Genomic DNA, 25,706 nt, shown 5'->3' with positions numbered 1-25,706 from the left:
CATATCTCTGGATCCTTCTTCTCCATTGGAAAATAAGGTCTGAATCCTAAGGATCTTCAAAGAATCTTTTTGGAAATGCAGCTGATGCAGACACATTTGGCTGTATCTTTAGACAACATGAATAGAAAAATATAATAACTGAGGAACAAATGCCTTTGTTTTCACTGATAACTCTCTGGCGCTGGTTTTGCAGAATACGTATCAGTGAATCAGAACAGCCAACCAAATTTTCCAGCTTCTCAATATACATAAGAACTTCTGCCCAGTTGATACCCAAGAGGAGGAGGAAGGAAGGACTGAACTAGTGGAAAGAAGGGAAATGAAGACCTGAACAACAGAGAGAAATAAAGCGAATCTAATCTGGTTTTGTTGCGCTTCTATGTTTGTCTCTTTCTTTCTCCTTTCATGGATGTGTTTTTATCTTTGTCACCAAAATTAATTATGACTGCAGTAAATTTCTTGAACTCATTTCAGTTTTCTTAATTAATTTGAAAAAAAAAAAAGATTGCAAACTACTGTTTTCAATCACTCTATGCCAATCAAAATAATTGTGAATTTACAGCAGTTAACACCCAAACAAACTGCATTAGTTTTAACTAAGATGAGTTCAGAGACCTATGGAACAGCTTTTTGGAACAAAAAAAGATCATGGCACACGCAGACAGTAAAGTGTTCAGGGAGTCTACAGAGCTAGAGCATTTAAGAAGAGGGTTGGACAGTAATAGAGAGTTTTCACCGTGATTGAACCTATCATCCAACCGGTACACAGATGTGTGTCTTCAAAGAGCTATAGACTTATTTTCATCTTGTCTGAAGATCTGATAATTGTATGATTTTAGCTGAAATGTTTAAAGATCTTTTGTGTGATTTGTTAAATTTTTAAAGTACTATCCTATCTGAAGTAAAATTCAATAAATAGGAAAATAAGCTGGCTCGTATTAATCTGCAGCTGAAAATGTGTCATTTTTCAAGTTCTTTTCACTTATAATGTGTGCAGAAGTTTTGGTGCACATTCACAGAGTGTATTTATAATATGAATTATATATTTATAGTATTAATTGTATAGTATTTATAATCTAATTACATAGTTTCAAAGAAATGTGGCAATCAATACTAACAATGATTTACTATAGTTGAGAAATGAATGATGCATTGCTTTCAGATACCGGCAATATAATTTGTTTATTTTGACTGAATATCTACTTCAGAAAGATATACAGGGAATGTTTATATAAAACACTCCTGAAAGAGAAATTAAAAATAAGTAATACGTACTCAGTTTAATAATAAACACAAGCTGCATTAAAAGGAAAAAACTCATTGGTTTTTTGAAAAAAATTTATGACATATATGATTAACTTTTCAGCTACAGAAGTACTGATTCTTCAGTATTAGAAATTATAAGACAATCCAAAGCATATTACGTGTTTGGGGTTTTTTTCGTATGCAATCAATGATAATAATAAAGGTTTTGTTCAGTTACTAAAGAAACAAGCTGAATGTAAAAGATTAAAATATTTCATTGAAAGTTTTAATAATTTCTTCTCCAGGGAAGCACAGGTACAGACATAACAAGTCAAGCATTTTACTGCTCCCAGAAAAATTGAACATTCAAACCTTCTACAACCAATTATTTCAAACCAAAATAACGCACAATGCACTACTGTTCCAGATTTTAAAAAAACACCAAACAACAAAACAAATGAAAACCCAAAATAACTTTACACTTATGGTGGCATTTTAACATGAAGATGTCACATGTATTTGTTGATACGGTATGTGATGTTAAAGCACAATTGGCAAAGCTCTTACGGGTGATGATATAACCACTGCAACTCTTCCTGGTTAAACTTCACTTCAGTGTTTTTCCATCTGAACATTTAGATCATTCTTGCTCTCTCTGGAGTGGTTTGCGCTCCGGAGGTAGCATTGGCTGTAACTTCTGCCAGCGTTGTGGAGGCCAGAGGATATGAGTAGCTCGAGCATGTAAAAGTCCAAGAGAAACCTGTAATCAAAATATAAACCAGAGAGATTATTAAATACTGCAAATAAAATAAAATGTGGAAAATACAAACCACATGAAGATTTGTTAGAGCAATGAGAGAATACAAAGCAGAGAACTTTGCATGCATGAGGAGTATCTCATGCATGTAATGAGAGGAAAAGAAATACTGCTTCAGTTACAATTTCTTTTTTTTTTTTGATAAAACATTTTGTGGAACTCAAAACAGCTTGCTGAAATGCATTGGCTGTAACAAACATGAACTAGGAATGTTTTTTCAGGTTCAAGAAAAACAGCTAGTCAAAAGAGGTGAGGCATTCTATAATCCACTGAAAGCTTTTGGTTATTAGTTATTCTGGGTACGGCACAACAAGGTTCAAGTATCTGTTCTGAGTAAGTTAAACACACAGAACATGTGTCTCGAGTTTGAACTATGTACAATAACCACACCAGGATAGTTGCTTTTCTAAACATGCTGTGCTCTCTATTTATCACTGTCCTTCAAAATTCCATTTTGTCTCCAACCAAAAATGGAAATTACTGCGAATCGTAAATATTTCTCCGAGGATGAAAATGTATTTCTGATAGAATTATTTGAAACAACATCTACAGATCAAGTATTTTTGAAGTTCTAGGACTACTTACACTTCATTCATATTTTTTGTAAACATGTTTTACCATCTTATTATTTATTATTTTTTTATTTCAATAATTTTACTTCACTAATGTTTTACTTCAATAAATAAAAATAAAAGTCAATACTGATATTGCTTACAAATGAATCACTTATAGGTGGCATAGTTTAGAAAACTGAATTGCTTAGCAAACCTTTAGAAAATTAAAAACAAGGCTCTTTTCAAATATGGTATGAAATGGCTAGACTAAGAATAACTGAGAATAGAATAGTCACATTTTCAGATTTAGATAATAAGGCAGGCCTTCAATGTCCGTACTTAACATTGAAATTAAGTAATTTGGTATGGAGTTAATCTCACTTAATTTGAAAAGCCTGCAGGATAAACTTCTGCATCTGAAATTATTTGTTTAGACTTCTTCTGGAGACAATAGCGAGTAATAAGCTTCCCACCAACTACAAAGTATCCAGTTCCAATAGAAAAGTTACAAACAGGACAAAAATATGGTTAGAAATACTGGAATGTCTCTATAGGTGAAAAGATGAAATAATTTAAACTCCTAAAGAGACAACAGGGTCAGAAGTCTATAAAATTGTGAATGGCATGGATAAAGAATGCATAGGCTTTATTTGCCTATTATGTCATCATTTCTCATAAGAATGAGGAAACATCAGATGACATTATCTTAAAGAATTTTTAAAGCCAACAAAAAGGAAATGCTTCTTCAGAGTGTGCACTGTTACATCATACTTGCATACATTATACTGGATACCGAAGACACCAGAAACTGGTTCAGAAAATAATAATAGAAGCAAAGTCCATCACACATGATTGAACATAAACAAAGTAAGAGTGTAGTCTCTATACTCCACATTAGGAAACACTGAGGGAAAAATTGTATACTTGGTTTGTTCTCATGCTCTGATGATCTGGTATTGGCTGTTGTCAGAGCCAGGAGTTAAATGGATTTCTGGTTTGAACCCGTACATTCCTGCTTACATTTTTATGTAAACTCAGTTCTTCAGTTCCATTCCATTACTCATCACAAAGAAAGGGATTTCAGTAAGCAGGTAATTCAGCATTTTATGCAAATAGACACCAAATAGGCCCCTAGGAATATCTTCAGCTAATTTTCTTGATTTAATTTCATAGGATTAATGTATATTCACCAGTCTCTCTCTGCTACATAATCAAATCAGTGAAGCTGAAGTGGTCTATATCTAATTCCATATTCTGTAGCTTGATGAAGCAGGTGCTGAATTACTTGAATATAATTTGGTTACTTAATAACCCATAATTTCTAAAAGAATCTGAAGTAGATCACTGAAATTGCAGTCTAGCATCATATTTCACTTGCTTGATCCCTTGCAGGGATCACTTGTTTCCCTGATACATGGCAACTTTTTTCCTACATTTAAGCAAAGGACAGGCTGCTAAGTGACGACAATGTTTTGATAGGATTTAGCTACATTTTTGTAAGTCTTGACATACCTCTATGTAGTTTGTTGGATATTTATGGAATTCACAATATCCTTTATCTTAATTATCCCATAAAGTAGTCTGCAAATGTAGTATTGCCACAGGGATTTGTTCCCAGAGTATACAGCATGATGGCACACACATTACAGGCTGGTGCCAAAACATAAACCACAGCAAACCCCACCACTGCATATGAAATGTGACAGCATTAGTACAGAGAAAAATGTAAAAATACTCTTCTCAAACACAAATAACATCCCATTTTCAAAGCTCTGTGTTTCTCTCAGTGCATTGCTTGTTACTGATGTCAGTAGGAGGTCTGCACACAGACTGAGAATATAACAAATGAATCAAAACTTGTTTGAAGCTGAGGCTGGGAATAATTTTGCCCAGAGGATTACTTCTACTGACCACATCTGCCTTGAAACTAATAAAGAAATATCCTTCGTGTAGACCTGATTTACAGGACAACATGACTCGTGTTGAAAAGCAAAAACAGGTATTGTTGGGTGATGGAAGTCTTTACTAAATAACAAATGACACTGATGCTATAAGGCTTCTTTTATAATAACTTACAGGCTCACTTTAAAAGCACCTTGATGTTTGACTTCTGCAAACAACCTTAATAACTTTTGTCCATTGCCTATTATTATTCTGTAGTTACCACAGTAGCCATGAATTTCACTGAGGAAGAACAGAATTGTTTGCAAAGAATAACCTGCCCTTGTTAACAGGTTTACCCTCATCAAGGTTAGATATGGACAAAGGGTGAACTGAGAGGCTACGCTTTCCGTTGCAAAGTGAAATGGTGAAATAATCTATTAAAAAAGAGACTAATCAATTCCCTTACAGACATTATATACTCTCTTTACTATAGAAAATAAGTTTATTCTCTTGAAACACTGTCTTAACTAGAAGACAAATCAGTACTTTACAGGCACAAATTCTTTGAGGAACATATTTCATTTACAGACATGAGTAAGAGATGCCAGCAATCTAAATAGTTGATTTGTATTTCTACATTATGATCTATTTATTATTCTTGCTGTGGCAACAACAGACACTATATTGAATTGAATCCATATTATTCTCCCTAACCTGAGCTGTTTAGGCATTAATTCTATTTTTTTTTTAATCTTTGAATATTTAATTGAATAACTGAGAAGTCATTCTGTTAACATCGCAATTTTATCTGCAAAATAATTTTTGAATGAATAATATTGTTTTGACACTGTTACTGTGATAAAAGCATATTTCCTCAGAGTCTGCTCGTTGTTAGTATGTTAGTTGTATGGAGACTGATTAGTTTTGGCACTGCATTAGGGAAAGATAAGCCTAAGCTTGATAGTGCTATCTGCAGTGGTATTTACAACTATCTTGCTCATTTTCTCCTAACAGGTTGGGATAAATGCACCTTTATTAGTATAGAGACTTATATTACTATCTGTCGCGAATGAGTGGTTTTGAGGCTGCTTAAAGAATCACTGGCAAAGGTATCAGCAAAAAGTGATTTTAATAGAAATTTATAAAAGCTCGACTTAACAGAATTTGATGGCAAGGTCACTCTATTACTCATTACATGGATTAAGTATACACAGGGGAAATCGTGTCAGAATTGTGTTGGAATGATTTATAGAAAGACCGAGGACAAAAAGGGTAAGGAAGACCCTCCTGTTGAGTCACGAGGTTCAGAGAAGACCCAGCTGGATCCAATCTTAGTCTCAGACTTGGACAACAGTTTGTGTCTAATACAAAAGGGATAACGAGACCCTCCCGTTGAATCACGAGGTTCAGAGTAGACCCCCTTGCTTTCTAAACTCTGTCTCAGAGAGGAGTCTAGGTGCGGCTGGATCTATCCCTAGTCTCAGACCTGGTCAACGGTTTATGCCTAAGGGATTATATGTGTTTAGCAGCAATTTAAAGTTCATTCAGTTTTAAGGTAGATCATAAGATTTTGACAGCACTTAGTCATTGACTAATTTAACAGTTACAAAGTGAGCTAATCGAGTTTACTACAATTACTAAAGCGACTTGATTACAGATTATGCTTATTACTGGTTATCTAAATCAATACACACAAACACACACACACACAAAAGATCTAGATCAATTCACACATAAGGGCCCAAGGCTAGCTAAATTTATAAAGGCCTAAAGCTAGCTAAATTTATAAAGGTATACCTGTTAAAGATTCCCCTCGAGTCTCGTGAAATACTCAGTGTTAAATATCTTGGCATTTCTCAATGGGCGAAGGGTTGAGTCCCGAGGAGTGTCTTGGCCGAGGAGTGTTTCAGCCCAGGTCCTGACGGTCCTCCGAATATCACAAACTCAAGAGTTTGCGAACTCTGAGAGGCGTCCCACTCAGAAGGAGACTCTGGGTGCAGCCTGCTGCGGTCCAAGAGAGCTCAAAGGGTCTCGCTTGGGACCACTCTTTATAGGTTTGCCAGATGACTGACTTTAGTCATCAGTAAATTGCCATCTTGGCCACTATCCAGGGTGATCGGGGATAGTAATTATGGTATTGTTCCACAGTAACCATGGTATCGTTCCACTTGAGGTATGATCCAGGTAGGGAATGCTTCAGGGCTGTCAGAGATGACAAGTTATCCCCTGCCTTTGTTCCCTACCTTGATCAGGTACCCGGTGTTCCTGGTACGATCAGTGTTGCTCCCTACCTTAGCCATGCAAGAGTGCCTAGTACGGTCAAGGGACGCTCAACCGCCCAACTCGTTACCCAATGGCTAAGGCCTAACAGGAGTTTCTGAGATCATAGAGTGGCCCAGGGGAAGAGGGGAAATGCACCACCACACTATCACTTCTCCCGGTTCCAAAATACGTCATTTTAAAATACTCACTGATTTACAGACTGTACTCTCCACCTCTTCTTGTCTGTTTGCCATTTGACACCTTTATTGTCTCTTACCATGATGCCTTTTCTAATTCTGAATCACAGTGGTAAAAGCAGCATTCAGACTGTGCAAGAATCCTTATAGATGTAGCATGCAGTGGCTGACACCAAAATTTCTATGGAAATCCAGGTCTTCAGTTCGGATTTCAGGAAAAGGAAAAGTCCAGATAAGGATGCGACCCTAACAAGGCTATTCTTAACTTTCTCAGGATATGTAAAGTCTATCCAACCTGCTAAATTCAGGTACTACTGCTCCTAGTTGTGAGTTCACTGTACATTAGGTGCATTCCCCACTGATTTCTCTTTGCTTCTTTTTTCCTTGAATCTTTGATGATTTTGCTCTAGTTTAAACAGCCAAGATTTCTAATTCTATAACAACATTACAACAAGAAAGTACAGTACCACTGAATATAACCTGAAAAACAGCAATGCAGAATGAAAAAACCCAGCCCTTTATAACCTTTTCTAAAGCTAGACTTCCTAACTAGTCAATTTGCTAATTAGAAGTAGTAATAAGACAAAGAGACAAAAAACAATGTAAGAATGTTCATCTGTTATTGTAGCCCTGTAAGCCAGTATTGTCATTGCTAGTAACAAGCTGTAGACCTTTTACCAGCTCTGCAAGGCCTCAAGATTAACTTCTCAGGCTTTGTCTGAACTTTCCTTGCCTACCTGGAGTTTTGATTTAGCTTCTTTAGCTGCAACAATTTTTCTAATGATCAGGTGACCATTGTCTAATTTGTTACAGTTTTCCTTATATCCCTTATATTTGTTTATATTTGCATAATCTTGTGGTATAATCAAAGTTTTTACGTATACAGTAAAAAGCAATTATTCTGTGTAGAATAAATATTTATCACTTTAACATAATAACGTGGTTTACAAGACTATAGAAATGGGATAATAAAGACTGCAGGCCTATAAGCAAGTTAGCAATGTTCATTAAAAAAAAAAACAAACTGGCTGGGGAGTTGGACAAAAAGATTTTAAGGCTAACAAAGAGAAAAAAAAGTTCAGAAGAACAAGGAATGTACTAACATATGTAAAACAAAATATATAATAACTACAGATAAAAAGTGATGTTGCCAATCAATGAAGAAAGAACAAGGCAAAAAATGTGTTACAAAATGTACTAAACTAGCCCCAAGTGGAACAGAGAGTGAGGAAGAAGAAACGGTCAACATCACAGTCCTCCTAGTGAGGAATTCAGGATGCCAACAACTCACTAAACCACCCTTTCTCCTTCTTTTTGAGGAGGACGGGTGCTGCCAGTCTTAGGACCTGAAGGGGCAGCATAAACCCTGAGAAAAGGGTAGATACTTGAAAGTGTTTGTGTGACATTTTTAAACTATACTTTTACTGAGACTTGTGCGTTAATTTGATAATTTGGAGTTTGAATGGTAACATCATTGTAACCAGACTAACCATATTAACAGTCTAAGTAAAACACAGTAAAGAGTTATGATTTTAATGCAACTAACGTGAATCGGTGGCTTTCTGTATCAGGTGTGTTCGCCTTTTTGTTCATAACAAAGTTTTGACTGTAACATTATGTTACTGCTGGTTTTCTAATTGAGACTACATAAGCTCTCATTAAGTGCTGCAAAATACAGAAATATTATCTTTTTTTTTCCTCACTCAGTATTTGTTTTCTTATGTTTCCTAAACAAAAATTTGATTTTGATGAAATCTTAATAAACACATTTTGGTTTCACTGTTTCTTCTGTTTCAAAAAAAAAAACTCATTCAAAATCAGAAAAAAGAAAATTAAATAGACTATTTTATTATTTTCTTACAATGTATTTTGATTTGGGGGGATGGTGACTGAAATTTAACTTAGTTATTTCAATAAAGACATGAATTATACATGAAACATTTACATCTTTGTGAAAGAAGGTCCTGTATTAATCATATTACAAAGTATAAAATAGAATCATAGAATCATAGAATCATAGAATCATACAGGTTGGAAAAGACCTCTAAGATCATCGTGTCCAACCGTCAACCCAACACCACCATGCCCACTAAACCATGTCCCTAAGCGCCTCATCTACACGACTTTTAAATACCTCCAGGGATGGTGACTCAACCACCTCCCTGGGCAGCCTGTTCCAAGGCCTGACCACTCTTTCAGTAAAGAAATTTCTCCTAATGTCCAATCTAAACCTCCCTTGGCGCAACTTGAGGCCATTTCCTCTCGTCCTATCGCTAGTTACTTGGGAGAAGAGACCAACACCCACCTCGCTACAACCTCCTTTCAGGTAGTTGTAGAGTGCGATGAGGTCTCCCCTCAGCCTCCTCTTCTCCAGGCTAAACAACCCCAGTTCCCTCAGCCGCTCCTCATAAGGCTTGTGCTCCAGGCCCTTCACCAGCTTCGTTGCCCTCCTCTGGACACGCTCCAGCACCTCCATGTCCTTCTTGTAGTGAGGGGCCCAAAACTGAACACAGGATTCGAGGTGCGGCCTCACCAGTGCTGAGTACAGGGGCACGATCACCTCCCTACTCCTGCTGGCCACACTATTCCTAATACAGGCCAGGATGCCGTTGGCCTTCTTGGCCACCTGAGCACACTGCCGGCTCATGTTCAGCCGGCTGTCAATCAGCACCCCCAGGTCCTTTTCCTCTGGGCAGCTTTCCAGCCACTCTTGCCCAAGCCTGTAGCGTTGCCTGGGGTTGTTGTGGCCAAAGTGCAGGACCCGGCACTTGGCCTTGTTGAACCTCATGCAGTTGGCCTCGGCCCATCGATCCAGCCTGTCCAGGTCCCTCTGCAGAGCCTTCCTACCCTCGAGCAGATCGACACTCCCACCCAACTTGGTGTCATCTGCAAACTTACTGAGGGAGCACTCAATCCCCTCGTCCAGATCGTTGATAAAGATATTGAACAAGACCGGCCTCAGTACTGAGCCCTGGGGAACACCGCTCGTGACCGGCCGCCAACTGGATTTAACTCCGTTGACCACAACATAACACAAAATAACATACGAAATCTGGGAATATCTAGATCAGTCACAGAAGATAATAATAAGTAAAGGTAATAGGAAGATAATGATAAAGCAGAGCAGTAATCCTTAATATTGGATCAACACAACGATCCTCTCTGAAGGTGTACTTGAATAAGTACTTGAATACAAATATACCTCTTCTGAAGAAGAAATACTAAAAAATACTATCTAAAAAATGATCTTGTTTCATCATATTTAAGCCTAGAAAAATTTCAGTATTAATTTGCATTTTGTCTCCTGGTCTCATTAATAAATTTTTGTGCAAATTGTGCAAATCCTCTAAAATACCACTAGAAGAGAACAATAATAGCTACCTAACAAATTAGAAACAGAACTAAATTACAAGTGCCACAGATTATAACCTGTGTACTTGAGAAATTTCATCTACAGCCAGAAAATCACAATTTTAAAGGCATATATCAGCCTCTGGTTTGAAGAGACACTTTTGCTTTAGTCTTTTAAGCTGAGTTATATTCTAGCAATATTGCACAGGCATTCCAAATGCCATGGCCAATGATAAACATGCAAACACAAAAAATTAAAATTCTCTTAAACCAAAAAGAGATAAAACAATACAAATAATCGCAGTGTTTCAAATTATGCTTTCTATTCTCTGAAATAATATATTCTCATTACATTTTTTTTGTTCATATGAAGGTTAGTAAAGGAGCTTTGTATACAGCCTTTCACATGCTCAGCACTATGGCATATCAGCTGTATTCAAAATTTTCTTCTCAAATATTCTGTTTCATAACACAAAGTCATTGGGGATGGCAGGGAGTAATTCTGTAGCAGTAGAGGTCTATTCAGATTGTATTTTGTTGGCTGGATACTTGCTACTCCCCACAAAGGTTTTGAAAGGTGCCAATACAGTAGGTGAAAAATCCTCTAATATGAAGAACTCCTGGGTGATTTATAGATGGCACCATTTGAGCAGACATATAGCTTTAATGAATTTTTCCAGATCTAGTAGTTCATAGCCCTGCTACCTACATCCTATTAGCCAGTTAGCTGTAGTTTGATTATACTGAAATTCTGAAAGATTGGGAATGCCAAATTTGTGTGCAGGTTGAAAACTGTGTATAAATGGACCAGGCTAATGAGAAAGGAGAGAAAAAAGTTCTAAAATATTTTGGGCCCCAAAATCACAAAGAAACCCTCAGGATAGAAACACTTAGGCAACTATGTAGTGTTTCAGCTATAATACTAACAAAAATATATAGCGTGGGATAGCTATCTGTGTCAAATTAGATTGCTTGTCTTTAAGAAAGGTTGTTGCATTGGGTTTTGATATTAGATTGTAGGTGTAAAACAGTCTCACAGAGAATTCTGCCAGTAAATTAGTCTTTTCAAAAAATCCATACTTTAATAGAAAGTAAACATGATTGCTATTACATTTCATTTTCTGTACATGGTTGAACTTTGAAACAACTACTATCAAGTGCAGTAGCAGGAAAAAGGCTCAATAAAAATAAAATCCTGTGGATTACAGTAAAATCCCAGAGAAACCTTCCTCTAGTAGAAGTATCTGGCATAATGAACAATGGCAGAAGAAACAAATATCCTTGACCTCCTTCTTTTATGAATGTAAGAATAACACAAAGATGAGAATCAATAAATTATTTTGTAAATAAAACCATACCACAACAGATGTTCTTTAACTTATATCAGCTCACTGAAGGTTGACATAACAAGATGCTAACTAGCTTATGAATATAACAAAAGTGATAGATTACTTTCAACTACATAGCAAAATACTAACATCTTCATCATTCTTTCCTCTCGTCCCTGAACAAATCAGACCTAATGGAGCCATACAGATCTAGTGACAAAGAAAAGAATGCAGCCCATTAATTTTGTTAGTAAGTGTTCCATTATGGTTCCATTAGTATGATAGCTGAAGCAGCAGCTCCAGCTACAGATAAAACATCCCATATATGTTTTCTTTCACAGAGCTTCTGTATAATCAATAAAGGTCCTTATTAAAGTTATCAGATTCAGAACTGTTCATTTAGATAGAAAATATATTATAAAAAATCTGAAACTATATAAATCACAATTTTTTTTTTTAAGAAAGTTTTAAACAGTGAAAATAGACACTCAAAAGGGATGCACATATACTACACACACATGCACAGACATAATCACCAAGTAAGATGTAAAAGAGAGAAATATATTGCAAATGCAATGGATGATTCCCAGAATGAATAAAATTTGCATGTTAGCACAGAGTAGCTGTCTGAAATTAGTATAACAATTGTGACTGCTCCAATCCAACATGGTTTTGCAATTTAAGCTATTCATATCAGAAGAGGTGAACACAGTCACTGAATTGTAATAAAAGTTCAGGTTATTGATTGAATTGAAAAAATGTAATGTACTAAATATCAAAATAACTGGATTGCATTCTTGTTTGTTCTATCATGTCTATATACCTATGTTAAACCTAAAGTTACAAAAGAGGTAAAGGAAGGAAATGGTCACTGAAAATAGAATATATTTCACATATGAGATTTTTCTACAGTTAGGGACTAGTTAACATTGAACCATAATTTACACTCATAGAAGTAGTGCAGATTTAAAGCAATTCAGTATAAAGTAGTGTATTTTTTATTCAATTCATGAAGAAATCAGCTGTTAATGTCGTTGATTAAATTAAACACAGCAACAGGCTTGGTACAAGTATTCTATGAGCTGAATTGTCTCTCAATGCATTTTCTTGGAATTGTCAAGGATATATTATTGAAAGGGACACTATAACTAATTAACTTCTTCACTCCTTCCCAGTTTCTTCTTCTATGTTTTCTAAAGACATAGAAAACATAGGTTTTCTAACCTCTTTTTAAAATAGAGGTTAACATATAACACAGCACTACTACTCTTTTATCTTCAGTAAGTATAGCATTCTTAGCAATCATTCTTTCTTGCTTATGATTAACAGAACAATTATGCTAAATAGGTCTACAAAAAGATTTACAAAACAATCTATTATTTATTTTAGATTTCTAGTAATAAAAATGGTGAAAAAATTTGCTTAGTGCATACTATGATGTGCTTTGCATGCTGCATATACATAAATATCCTTTAATAGTTAAAAGCTTTTTAATATTTCACTGGGTGATGCACAAAATTCCTAGACTAAAAAGGATTGTCACTAAGTCATGTAACTCAACAGAAGAACAAAATGTACTAATAGCTTTCACGAAAAAGCCCTACATTAAAAAGCAGTAATATATTTGCAATTCAATATTTTAAGAATTGATAAATCAAGTGGCAGGAAACAATTATTAAAACACATTCATTATCTTCACCTAGAAAGCATTAGCTAGATTCCAAATATATGCATATTAATTATTCAGGAATACATAAAAGCCTTCAATGTAAATTCCTGTTCAGCAACGTATTGTGTCAGTGCCAACAGAGTCAGAAGAATGTCAGGCTTAGTGACATTTTTCAGCTTACTACACTGATATTGATTATGTGCATTGTCTGTCTTGACTGAATACTTAGGACACTATGCAAAAATGCTGTACATTACAAATTGAGTTGATTTCCATTTTTGTTTTGTTGCATGTCATTAATTTAGAGTTTCATTCTAAAGCTTTAGCAAATGCAGCAATACAGTGCAATGAGTACAAGGGAAAGAGTCACAGAGCAGCTCCGAGAGCTCACATGCTACCCAGGGGATTGCACTCGCCCTCTCACTACGCCGCTCCTCCACAGACCCAATTCATCCCCACGGGCTGGTACTCGAGCAGATGGAATCATGCCCTCTGCTCCGTCACCCCTTCTCTGCAGAGCTCTGTGCTTCCAGGAGAGCTGGACAGAGGCGTCCCACCACCGCTCTGGCCATGGAGATTTACTGTGGTGCTCTGTCCCATATAGGGGAGAGCCCTGGTGTATTCCTGCTCTGCTTCCACCGCACACTCACAGATAAAGCAAGCCCTAATGATGAGTGGCTAGTATTGCAAAGCTGAGCAAAAAAGCTAAGAAGATAGATCAAATTTCACCAAATTTCCAGAAGTATGACTGTGCATGCAAGCTAAAAGAGGTGATATTTCAGACTCATGCAGGACAAATAAAAGGAAAGGAAGGAGTCCTACTGTCAGAAGGGAACAGTAGGCTTCGATTTCTAGATACACTCAAATTCTTCTTTAAGAAAAGTGATATGAAAAAAACCCACATACTAGTTACTTCTTGCATCTAACTTATATTCTTCATACTCTTTCTAAAAGTGCAGAAAAGTACCTGATATCATAGGTCAAAAATCAGGACTACTTATGAACTTAGAGAAGTAGCGACTAAGGGATGTCATGGAGACCATCCCATCCCGCCGCTGCCTTGTCTGCTCTGTGAGGAGTGGCTCCAGCCTGAGTGCCTCCATCAGTGAGCACTGTGATGGGACAGCGTTGGGAGCAGCAGACCCCAGACGTTTGGGAAAGTTCATTAACTTAAATTTTACTTGGCAGATACCTGGCAGTCAGGAAAGATCACGTCACAGTAATTATCAAATGCTGAGGTAAGAAAAAAAAGACAAAGTAAAGGCGGCCAGCAGTAGCCAGAAAAGTTAATTCAAGGGAATAGGTGAGAAAATACCCCTTAATTAAAACAAAATTGTACAACACCTTACGATGTTACAACTGTTATTGGGCAAAGCAAGGCTTTTCTAAAGCTAGAACTGTTCAGAAATTTTCAGTGACAATAGCTTATATGTTCAGCAAATAGATCTGTCAGCCTACTCAGAGCTTATCCATTTTTTATCACACATTTCAACAGTTTTAGTCTGATACAAATGAGGTTGTTGCAATACTGTTAATAAAATAATTTTGATTTTCTCTTACCTTAAAAAGACAACTGTTCAATAGACTATTGCACTTAACTAAATATTTCAAAAAATCCTACTGTGAGGCTTGCTTATATTTTCTTCTGAAATGGCATACAGAAACAGTCTGACTTACAGAAAACATGCTGTTGGCAATATGAGCTATGAAAAGCAATGGGGAGTAAATATTCAATGAGCAGCTAGGATATCAAAATGTCATTAAATACCTGCATGATATGTTATTAAAATTATAAAAGACTTTTTAATAGAGTTCTTTGCGTGAGGATGGCTAGACCTCATCTAAAATGGTAAATTTCAGCAAGATAATTGTGTATACGTAACCTCCTCAAGCTGATTTACCAGGAAAAAAAAACACATAAGTACTTCAAATATATACAAAGATTTTCTCCCCCTGATAGCTAAAATAATAGCTATGAATTTAAGAATGCGTAAATACTTCCTTTCTTGTCTTTATCTGATTTATTCTGTATTCTTGTTAAAACTATGGAGTAGAGATAAAATGTACTGAACGCAGCTTTTACTTGGAAAAAACTATCTCCAAAACATTCTTTTTTTCCCTAGTCAATCTTAGCATTCTGTGTTTTTATGATACTGTGACATTTGTCAAAATACAAGGCTTCTTGGTATAATTTAAACCATATAGCTATCCTTTCACTTCGTAACAGAAATTATGATTAAATAATTGACACTATATACTTATGAATATAATTTCCACATCCTACACAACTAATCCTCCTCATATTCATATCTTTTTCTTTAGTTCACTCCTGATCAGCTTAAGATAATGGCATAACAGGTATTGCTGAGGAAAAAAGCTTCACAAAAATAAATAAGATTCATATCCTTAATCAAATACTGTTGCAGTTCTTCTATGCAATCCTGAGTCTACAAGGCTAGATCTCACATGTGAGATGATTGTTTAATTCTCCACAGAAAATTCCCTCAGTGAGGAAGCATGAGTGTTTATGGAGACATAATTTTATAGAGAAGTGACATGATGGATCAAGTCTCCAGGCCTGGCCCATGTACCTGGCAGCCCAGGTAGAGCTGACTGATCCAGAGGAGGGGCAGGGGACCAGCAGCCAGGGTGGTGCAGCTCCCCATCATTATGGGGACATCAGAAGAACTAGGAAGGACAGGAGGAGCCAACATATGAGCTTCCTGACCATTACATTAGAGGTCCAGCTAATTGGTCTAAACAGAGGTACCTTCTGCCATTTGAGATGTCCCAGGAAACCTCTGTTGGCCACTGTGCCTCCTCATTCAGAAGGGCATAGGCTTCTTCAAAGTCCTGTACTATATCTTCCAAAGGCACATAAATGTCTCAGATTCACTAGGACCCAGGAAAAACAGTTTGTAGACAGCCAGTTCTCCCATTGCTCTCTTCAAGACCTTTGTTATTCTTGGCATATACTCATCATTTTTTCTATTTTCCTCTTGCTCTCTAGCCTTCTTTAATGTATCTTTACATAATGAGACAGGATACTATAAACCAAATAACTGAGTCACAGAGTGCATACTTTCAAAATAAAAAGTTACCTTTCTCATTAGTCAAATACAGTAACCGGATTTAATCCACTACTTTACCATCAAGAGCTATATTTATCTCAAGGAAATATTAAGACTTGTTCTTAAGCTATACAGCATGAGCAAGAAAGTAGTGGAAGACTAATGAATTCAGTTGCCTGCATATTTAATAAAATATTCTCTCACAGTCGTAATCAAGTCATAGTTCAGCAAAGCATGTGCTGAACTTTAAATATTCAAGTAAAACACTTGAGCACATCATTAAAATTAAGTAAAATAAAATAAAATTAATACAATTTCCAGTGAGCTGATCATCCACATTTATTAACTCTTCAAATTACTCGATTTTTCAGATTATATGTAGATATTAGGTTATTTTAGCAAGATATAATCACACAGGACTGCCAGGTCATCAGTACAGGAAAAGGATTAACACATTTAGGATGTGAAAGATCTAAATGTTAAAACTTAACACCACTAAAACTAATTCATTACATGGAGCTTTTTCTCTTCCAATAAGAAAATCAACTAAAATAAAATTCCTTTTAAGTGCTTACCTTTATAACACAATCTTATTCAAATATGCTGCAAATACACATTTATTTTGTACCTCAGTGTTTTGGGGGACAGAAATCACATTTTTGGTCAGCAGCAGACTGTGTATTCTTCACCATTGCTACAATGCCTGGAGATCCAAGTACTGTCTCTGAAATTAGCTGAAGAGACAGCAGCAATGACATGTGCAGACAGCACAATCTGATACATTTTCATCAGTCTGCTTTGGAGAAAATAATAGTCCTGTATGTTCACTGAGTTGTTTTTTCTGCTTCAGGACCTTAGCACTCAAAGCAGATGAAAAAAGTGATCCATATTTTAATGAGACCATTATGAACAGTTCATCTTCTAGTTTGCTTTAGAGTACTAAAATTCTGTCAGCTATAGGTAAAGGCCATGGAAAGATGGCCGTTGCGATTGCTTTGCAATGGAGGTCTGGCAACCTCCGTGTAGCATCTTTGTTCTCCCACTATCTCACAGCTTAAGCAACCCAGTCTGAGCTTGGTAAGGACGTTACATTCTTGTTTCCAAAATGATATTTTATGTACTTTCTTGTTCAATGAGTCTAATGCTTATTAATCTTGAATAGACAAAAGCCACCCCCAAACCTCCAAAGAAAGACTTCCATGCTCTGGTCCAAATTTCCCACAGTAACCTAAGTCCCCATGCTGTCTGGAGTCACATACAGCCAGAGGTGAATCTGGAGCTGCCTTGTCCTTAGAAGTCTCATCACCTGGTGGTATGCACCATTTACCTATTTGAAGAGTGAATCAATCTCAAACTGGAGGCTGCCACACCATATGTTTGTAGGCATGAGGGTGTGATTTTAACCATGAGTCAAATACATATCATGAGTCAAAATCATGATACTCTAAATGCAGCAAGTAAGAAGATGGAAGTTAGTATCTGATGATAAGTGTGGTTCTTATGAAAAGTGAACAAACACAGGGCCAGATTCTTAAGAGAATTGGGGGAAAAAGAAAAAAAAAAAAAGGAAGATGTATATAGCATCAAAACTTTGGATGGGAGTTTAGAGTTGCTTGAACAACCTGCATCCTGAAATTAGAAGAAAGACTTCCTCCCCAACTTCAATAATGATATAAATTCAGTGAGCATTAGCTGTAAATGGAAAACATTCCCAGTTAGTACTAATATATTAAGTAAGAGGGCAAGAGCTTCAAACTTCTACTGAGAAAGAATAACCTTTAGCCTCCATTGCAACAGGAGAGTCCAATCAAAGCAGCACCTTCTATGTTCTACAGCAAGGCAGCTCTTTCTGCAATCTCAGAATACTTTTACATCACCTTTCTTCATAGTCTCTGCCAGATCTCTGCAGAAATTAATTCACAGCTATTGCATAGCTCTCTAGTACACATTTGTGTAAGGAACTTTTTATATACAGATTATATCTGGATAGGATCCTGATGCTTTCCTCCCTGGTAAGTCTGGCTACAACTCCTGAGTGACTTCTCCTCTGATGGTATTCCAGCAGTCCTGTTACCCTTCCCATGTGTGTGCCAAGAAATGGGGGAACCTCCAGCTGGCCTCAACTATTCCTCTTCAAGGCTTCCTAGTTGCTAGCTGGTAGCATTCCCCAGGCAGAAGATCCCACCAACCTACCTCCACTGCTGGGCAGAGCAGCACCCAGCTCCAGTTCCCAGGCTCTCTGCTGCCTAGCTCCATTACACAGTGGGAGGGGCATCCACTATAAATCCTCAAACACTCTTTCATGAGAAAGACTGAAGAGCAAGGCATAATCACAAGTAGAATCTAGATGACAAGGGATACAGACATAATTTCCAAGACAGATTAATTTCCAAGTTCAGCCAAAAGGTGAATTCTCTAACAAAAAAGCTAAATTCTGTGGCATCTGAACAAATATTTAATTCTCTGGCCACAGAACACTACCCTAGATTAGACCTTGATTGAGATTAATGGGGCATGTCCTGTCTCCCTTGTTACTTTTTTGAACCTCATCTAGATTCAGGAAAGCCATCTCACCTGTCTGATTGCAATGAAAGCAAATTGCTACGGTCATCCTTTCAATCATAAAGAGTAAGGCTTTTTACAGAGAACTTGAGATTCTCCTCAAAAGAGAGATGAAATAAACATGAAATTTATAGAATATATATTGTATGTGCTATAGCAACTATCCAGAAAATATATCAGAAAACAGAAAATAATAAAAGTGGTTTATTCTCAGTGATAATATTTCAGCTGGCCTCAGTTATTAGCTGTAGTGCTTAAAGAAGCTTTAACGCTTCTTTGGTTTTCAAATATTGAGGCTATAATATGTTCAATTTCTGTTAAGTAAAACTTACTCTTGCCTTGCCCCTACGACTCTGTGTTTATTTAAAGTTCTTACTACTCTGTACTATGGCATTACTATCAACACTTCTTAATCACTAATGTTCATTTCTGAAAATGCTAAAACAAGCCCTTGAGCTGATGAAAATGCTAGACAGGGTGTACATTGAAATATACATACACAGAAATTGAGACTTTCTTTTGAAAGTCAACATCTTCTTAAAGCTATGATAATAAAAAAAAAAGTTCAGTCTCCACTTACCATTCTTTAGTACATTATTTATACTCATTTACATTAGTACAAAACAAACGTAAAATGTTCCTTTTGTCTAGCGTCATAGACATGAAGCTACTAAGAAAGAGATATCAGAATCTCTATTATGCCAAAGTGCATCTTACTTTAACTAAATTTATTGCTGCTACACAAACAAGGTTGAGCCTACTTGATGATTATCATTTGAGATTTCTTACTTAGAATCATGTCAGAATTAATCCCTATTTAATGAGGTTTTTTGAAAGGGGTTTAAAATATCAAAATTCTGAAACATGCTCATTAGAACTATTTGTAAGTAATTAAAAATGATAGCTTATAAATAAGTTGTGATTGGATCCTAAAGCCATGTCAGAAATAGTGCTCAGATGACAGCTTGTCAGATAATTTTATGCTTGATACATGGGCCCTGTTGATCACTAAATAGTGACATTTTTATTATTCTCTTGAAAAAAGAAAGTTAAAATTTCTGCCATCACAAGTACTTTTTCCTTCCTTTTCTCTCCTAGATCATGACACATTGACATCATCCATCTGAACACTAGAAAATCATTAATTACTCAGTTTGTGTTCCCCAACTTCTTCATTATCAAATGACACTGTTACAGTGTAAGAGAGCTATAAATTGAAAAGAAAATGTAACCAACATGCTCATGAAGCCTTAATTTTTCTCTCTTTGACAGAGACACTAACATGATGAGCTATGGCATTTCTGTGTAAAATTCTTTTTGGATTTGGAGTGTGTCACATTTTATCAGTCAGGAGTCAACAAGTTTCTCATGACATCTCACCCATAGGGAAAGCTTGGGTGTTAGTTTTTGTTTTGCTTTGCTATTTTAAGAGTATGGCAAGGATTACAGTAAAGGTTCTGAAAACTCCTCAACCTTCAGAGTGTAGTATAAAAACTGTCTTTAAAATAGATATTCAGAAATATGAAGTGCCCTTTATTTTTCATAAATAAGCCACTTGAAGCATGTTTAAAAATGTGCTTGCTAACAAAAACATAAAAATTATTTTTGTTCATAATATTTATTTGTTATTCTACAGAAAGTCAATTAGATTACAATAAACCAAATGTATATTAAATGTCAAAATTAAAATAAGAGTATCTTTGTTAAACAAACCGGGGACAGTGATAGAAAAATAAAAATTAAAACCTGGTAATTTTTTCATAATGTCTTGATTATGATTATAATGTTTAAGGCTTTTTAAGAGACTAATTCTTGCCATTGGTGTTTCCTAGAGAAAACAAAGCTACCCAGAGCCGATAATATATATCTCTGTTCTTTTTAAATAATGATACATGTTGCATATAAAAAGCCACCCTGAGCTGTGAATTTCTTAATGTCTTAGTTTCAGATGTAATTTGTACATTGACTGGAGTCTGGAACATTTCCTCAAACTGATTAGTAACTTATTTGAAAGCTAGTTGCAGTAAATTTGAGAGGACTGTTCCTGTAAACTGGTGCTATTCTTCATGTATAAGGACACCTGAATATGACCCTAAGATTTATTTTATTTCCTCTGTAAAATGAGAGATTTAAAAAAAAAAAAAAAAAAACAGATTTATGGAAGATTGTAAAATACGTATATGTCAAACTTCACCTCTTGAATCTTACTGGTTTCAACTATTATTTGAGAGCCATGTGAGCAGCAAGGCTTAGCAGTATTATTACTCTGACATAAGTATATGACAGTCTACTATTGCACTGCATTTTGCTTTTGATGAGGACTATTATTTCCAATAGGCATAATATGTAACAATACCACAGCTTGTCATGGCTTATCCAAGAAACATGAGAGCTTGCAGCAAATACATGAGATTTATGAATGTCACTAGTACACAGGCACTGTTTTTCATGGTACTTACTGAAGTGCTAGGTAAACATACTCTTATTCATAGGAAAAAAAATAGGAGGAAAATACTTAGTGGAATTCTAGGTTTTAAAAAAAAAACAAAAACAAAAACAAAAAAAACCACACACACAAAAAAACCCTCAAATATTTTGATTTCTGTTACAGAAATGTGAATGCTACTAAAAATTCTTTTCAGCCTTAAAAAGTGTTGATGACCTAAGGGACTTGTTTAGAGAACTTGTTTATCTACCAGAACAAAGACGTATGCAAACAAGGAGGAACATTCATTTGAAATTTCTGAATCTCCTGTCCATTTATATAAGACAAGATATGAGTAGTGAGCAGTCAATTGCCTCATAGGCATTAGACTCAGACAGCTATTAGAATATAGTGCAGACTACTGTAAAATTTACAAGCCTGACACAGAGTTTATTAGATTTAAGGGATATAATTTCATTTGTTTCAGTGGACACTGGATTTAACCCTATTGGTATGATCCAACATCTACTGAAGCATGTGGAAAAATACCCACAAAAGGAATCGTATGGAGGCCCTATTCAGAGCTCCTTGAGGAGATGAAGAGAGAGATTCAAAGATTTTTAGTACTATTATCCTTGGCTTATACTGTTGTATTTTCTTCTAATTCAAGGATACTTGGGTTTACACCAGAAAAGTTCCCTGGCAATCACCAGGGGATTCACCACAATTTCAAGTAATTTCTCTGTATTTGGAATACATGCTGCAATCTCACCTTCTTTAGAGAGACTGCCTACATGAACATCTCTCTGACCAAAAAAAGAGGTGCTTGCATGCTGGAGGGATAATAAATCAAATACCTTAGCATTTTTGATAGCCCCAAATTAACATAATTCTGAAGTGAGACATAAGAAGATGACTGATTTAACTTGGCAATTAATACTTTGTGCTGAAGTTCTCTGATGTCCAAAACACAAATGTGAGAGAGCAGTGATTACTGATCAAGCTATTAACATTATTTGGAGAAGTTTAAAATACATATTAAATTTAGAAAATTAAAGTTAGAAAACTGAGTTTGAGAAAACCTCTAGGTATAAGACTTGAGGTTACATGAAGACTGATTGAATGGTTTACTATATCGTCTCTCAACATACTCTTGAAATCCTGTGAGAAATTCAGCAAGCGTGGATTCTCCCACCTAACTCAATAGCCTAAACTAGAAATCATGCTAAGCTCTGTAGACAACCAGTGCAAAGAGAGGACCTTGACATAGTGATGTAGACCTGTAGTGAGCTGTATCAGTCTTCCCCATTTCTCCTCATTGACTGTAGAGGGAGGCTAGGCAACCGTGCTATTAATTCGGGTGTCTCTGTTCAAGGCTTACAATTAGATTAAAAGAATCTGGGCTTTTATATTGACTTAAAAATCATGTAATGTTCTCCATTAAAATCCATCTGTTCAAAAGATATGGTCAAAATAAATGCAAGACATCATCTGACATTAAATTAGCTTCCTAAATTACTTGATACTAAATTTAGAGAGGACAATGGCAAAGCTCCCTTTGGACTTCACTGGCCCAGGATCAGTATACAGTAACTGACACTGCTTTCCCCAGTTTCATAAATAATTTGTGGGGTTTTTTTCTCAGAAAATTCTCAGAAGTCCTTTTTATACTGCGATGCTAAAGGAGAGCAGTAATAACTGCAGGTGGATTACTGAGTGTAGGTTACGGGGTTTGAAATCTTAGTGACCTTGAGTAGAATCAGTTTCCAAATGCAATTCATTAAATACCATTATATCACATGACAGCTCTGGGAGTGAGGGAATATGAGAATAGTAAAGCCAAAGTCCCTTGGGGTAGTCAGATAAAATGTAGCAGAACCTGTCTAAATAACACATTTGTTATATCTAGTTTTGTTGCTTTAAAATGCTTTGCTCAGGAAGCTGCTAAGCTCAGTGGAAGAAATCACCTCATCTCAGCCGTCACAAAGGCATTGTTGTATACTGCCTCTGTTCTAACCATGGCAACATACTGCCACCAAAAAAAAAAAAAAAAAAAAAAATCAGCGATGCAAACCTAGATTAAAGATATTCATTTCAGAATTAAAACATAACACATCATTAAAAACAAAGACTTCTTGGCTATCATTCAATCACCCATTTTTCTCTTTTTTAAAAACTACCAATGTAACCTCGGTTCCCAGGTTTTCTTCTTTAGATTCCACTTCCGTGCTATAGATATGTCATGTTTTCTCTATGGGACCACATCTGAAATGAGTCAGTCACTCTATACTACTCACAGTCCAAAGAACTTCATCTAAAAGTACTTTAAGATTGGATCTTTTGTGTGAAGCCCAAGCAATCTGCAACCATTGAAGAATAAAAATATATTGAGGATTCACTGCCAGAGATGCAATCGTGAGATGCAGAAATAATTGCTGGAAACTATCAGAAGCTGGTGTGACAGGGAAAGTTTGGGTTTCGTCTGCTTTTAGAGGATTCTATGTGTCCAGCCTACATACTGATTTTATATGCCAGGGTACATCGATAGTAAAAAAGTATCATGCACAAAATTCATCAAGAACTGCTCCGACATAAGAAATGGCTGATTTTTTATGAAAAAAAAAAAAAAAACCAGGCTAATAAAGATATATTTTTATTTCATTTTTAGATATGTGATAAAGTCACTGTCAACTTCCTAGTTGACAATGGAGCCTAATTTTACTCCAGGTTAATTAACATGTAATGCTTGTAGTCACTTACAGTTATAATTGTTGTGTATGGTTCTATTAAGCTAATAGGGACTGTAAGTTTCATTTGTCACTATTTGTTAGGTTTAAGTAAACTAGAGATTTCTATTTTCAGTTTGAAATAGAAAAAAAAAACAAGAAAAACTGAGAAAAAAATAAGTGGTTATACTTAAAGATTTATGCTGGAACTCTGTTTCTGCAGGTAGTGCATGAATATTTTCTCTGAAATGAAGTGTCTTTGATATACTCTTCTTGCACTTTATACTGTTCTATGAATTATAGAAGAATCCACACTGGCTGTGTATATTATTTTGGAAGAGTCACTACTCTCCTTAGAAGCAGACTGAAGTAAAGAAAACTGAGTCATCTGATCAGTAGTCACTTGGTACCACCATAGACTTGCCCAAGGGAAAAATGAAAGTTCAACTTGAAAATTATCTTGAGAAATAAGCCTTCAGAAAGAGATGTTAAGCCAGGTTAAAAAGGATCAGGACACTATTTCTATGAAAACAACAACAATGATCAAGCAGACCAATAACTGCAACTTTTACAGCTAATTGGAAGAAATTACAAAGATACAGTTCCTAGAATACTGTAGTGTTTCCAATGGAAGATCAAAGACAGGCTTGTAGCGGCATGTACTAAAAGTAGCTTCAGATTTTCAGGTCATTTACTACTTTTTTACTAAGTCATCAACATACCCTAAAATTCGCTCCCCCCCAAAAAAAAAGAAAAAAAATTCCATCTAATAGGTCACTAACCTTGATATCTACAGAAGTCGTAACATTTTTAGAAGAGTAGTAAGAGCTAAGACATTAAAGACTGTAGAAAGGCTGGCACTGTCCAGAGGATCCAGTCCAGAGTTCCTCAGCTGGGGACGCCTCAACTTTCTGCAGAGAGTAGACTGCACAGCAAGGCAGCTATCCCATCTCATGCATCAGGGAGTTCTCTGTTTAACAGTGCTATTCATCTCTTCAAGGAGGCACTAATTTTAGGATAATTTGGAAATGCTGTTCCATCTGCAAATTAAATTGCACTTCCTATTTCACAAATACCAAGAACTAAGTAGAAGTCACCTTCACTTTTTCTATTTAATGTTACTTTTGCTGCATGAGGCATGTAACCCACAGCTTTCTTGTTGTGCGTGACTGTGTTTATTTTTGATCCTTTTTAATACACTGTAATAATCAGTCTATAGAGACCAATTTCTTAGAGTAAAGATGACTGGCATCTCTAGATTCAACAAACCTCAGCCTAACAAACTGCATGACTGCAAACCCTATAATTTCTTATGTACCTCCATATCACCCACTTTCATGTTGTCCCAGCTTGTATCTTCATTGGGAACACAGCTTTGCTGTTGTACAGAGGAAAATGTAACAATAAATTCAGAAGCACATGAACGCATGACTCATTGCATCCATAGTGAAACAGAACTGGATGTAATCTGCTGTCCAGGGAAAAATATGATTAAATACCTTTAGCTATCATTTCTCCAAGAACAATCTTGGGAACTTTTGTGTCCCTCTGGACTAAAGAAACCTTCAGTTTCACAGAAATTCTGAATATCCCTGGAAATCCGAATAAAATCGTC

General features: G+C 36.0%; 1 protein-coding gene across 1 annotated transcript in view; it reads right to left on the bottom strand.

Moving 5' to 3' along the window:
* Positions 1-1,279: 1,279 nt before the first annotated feature.
* Positions 1,280-25,706, bottom strand: part of IMMP2L (inner mitochondrial membrane peptidase subunit 2) — a 478,971-nt gene continuing 454,544 nt past the window's right edge. The window contains exon 6 of the mRNA XM_075152362.1: positions 1,280-2,005. Coding sequence (XP_075008463.1) covers positions 1,886-2,005 — 120 coding nt within the window. The 3' untranslated portion in view covers positions 1,280-1,885. The remainder of the gene's footprint in view (positions 2,006-25,706) is intronic.

This window comes from Calonectris borealis, chromosome 1 (assembly GCF_964195595.1).
Source record: "Calonectris borealis chromosome 1, bCalBor7.hap1.2, whole genome shotgun sequence".
In the NCBI taxonomy this organism is placed as follows: Eukaryota; Metazoa; Chordata; class Aves; order Procellariiformes; family Procellariidae; genus Calonectris; species Calonectris borealis.
This window is presented reverse-complemented; position numbering and strand designations above follow the sequence as displayed.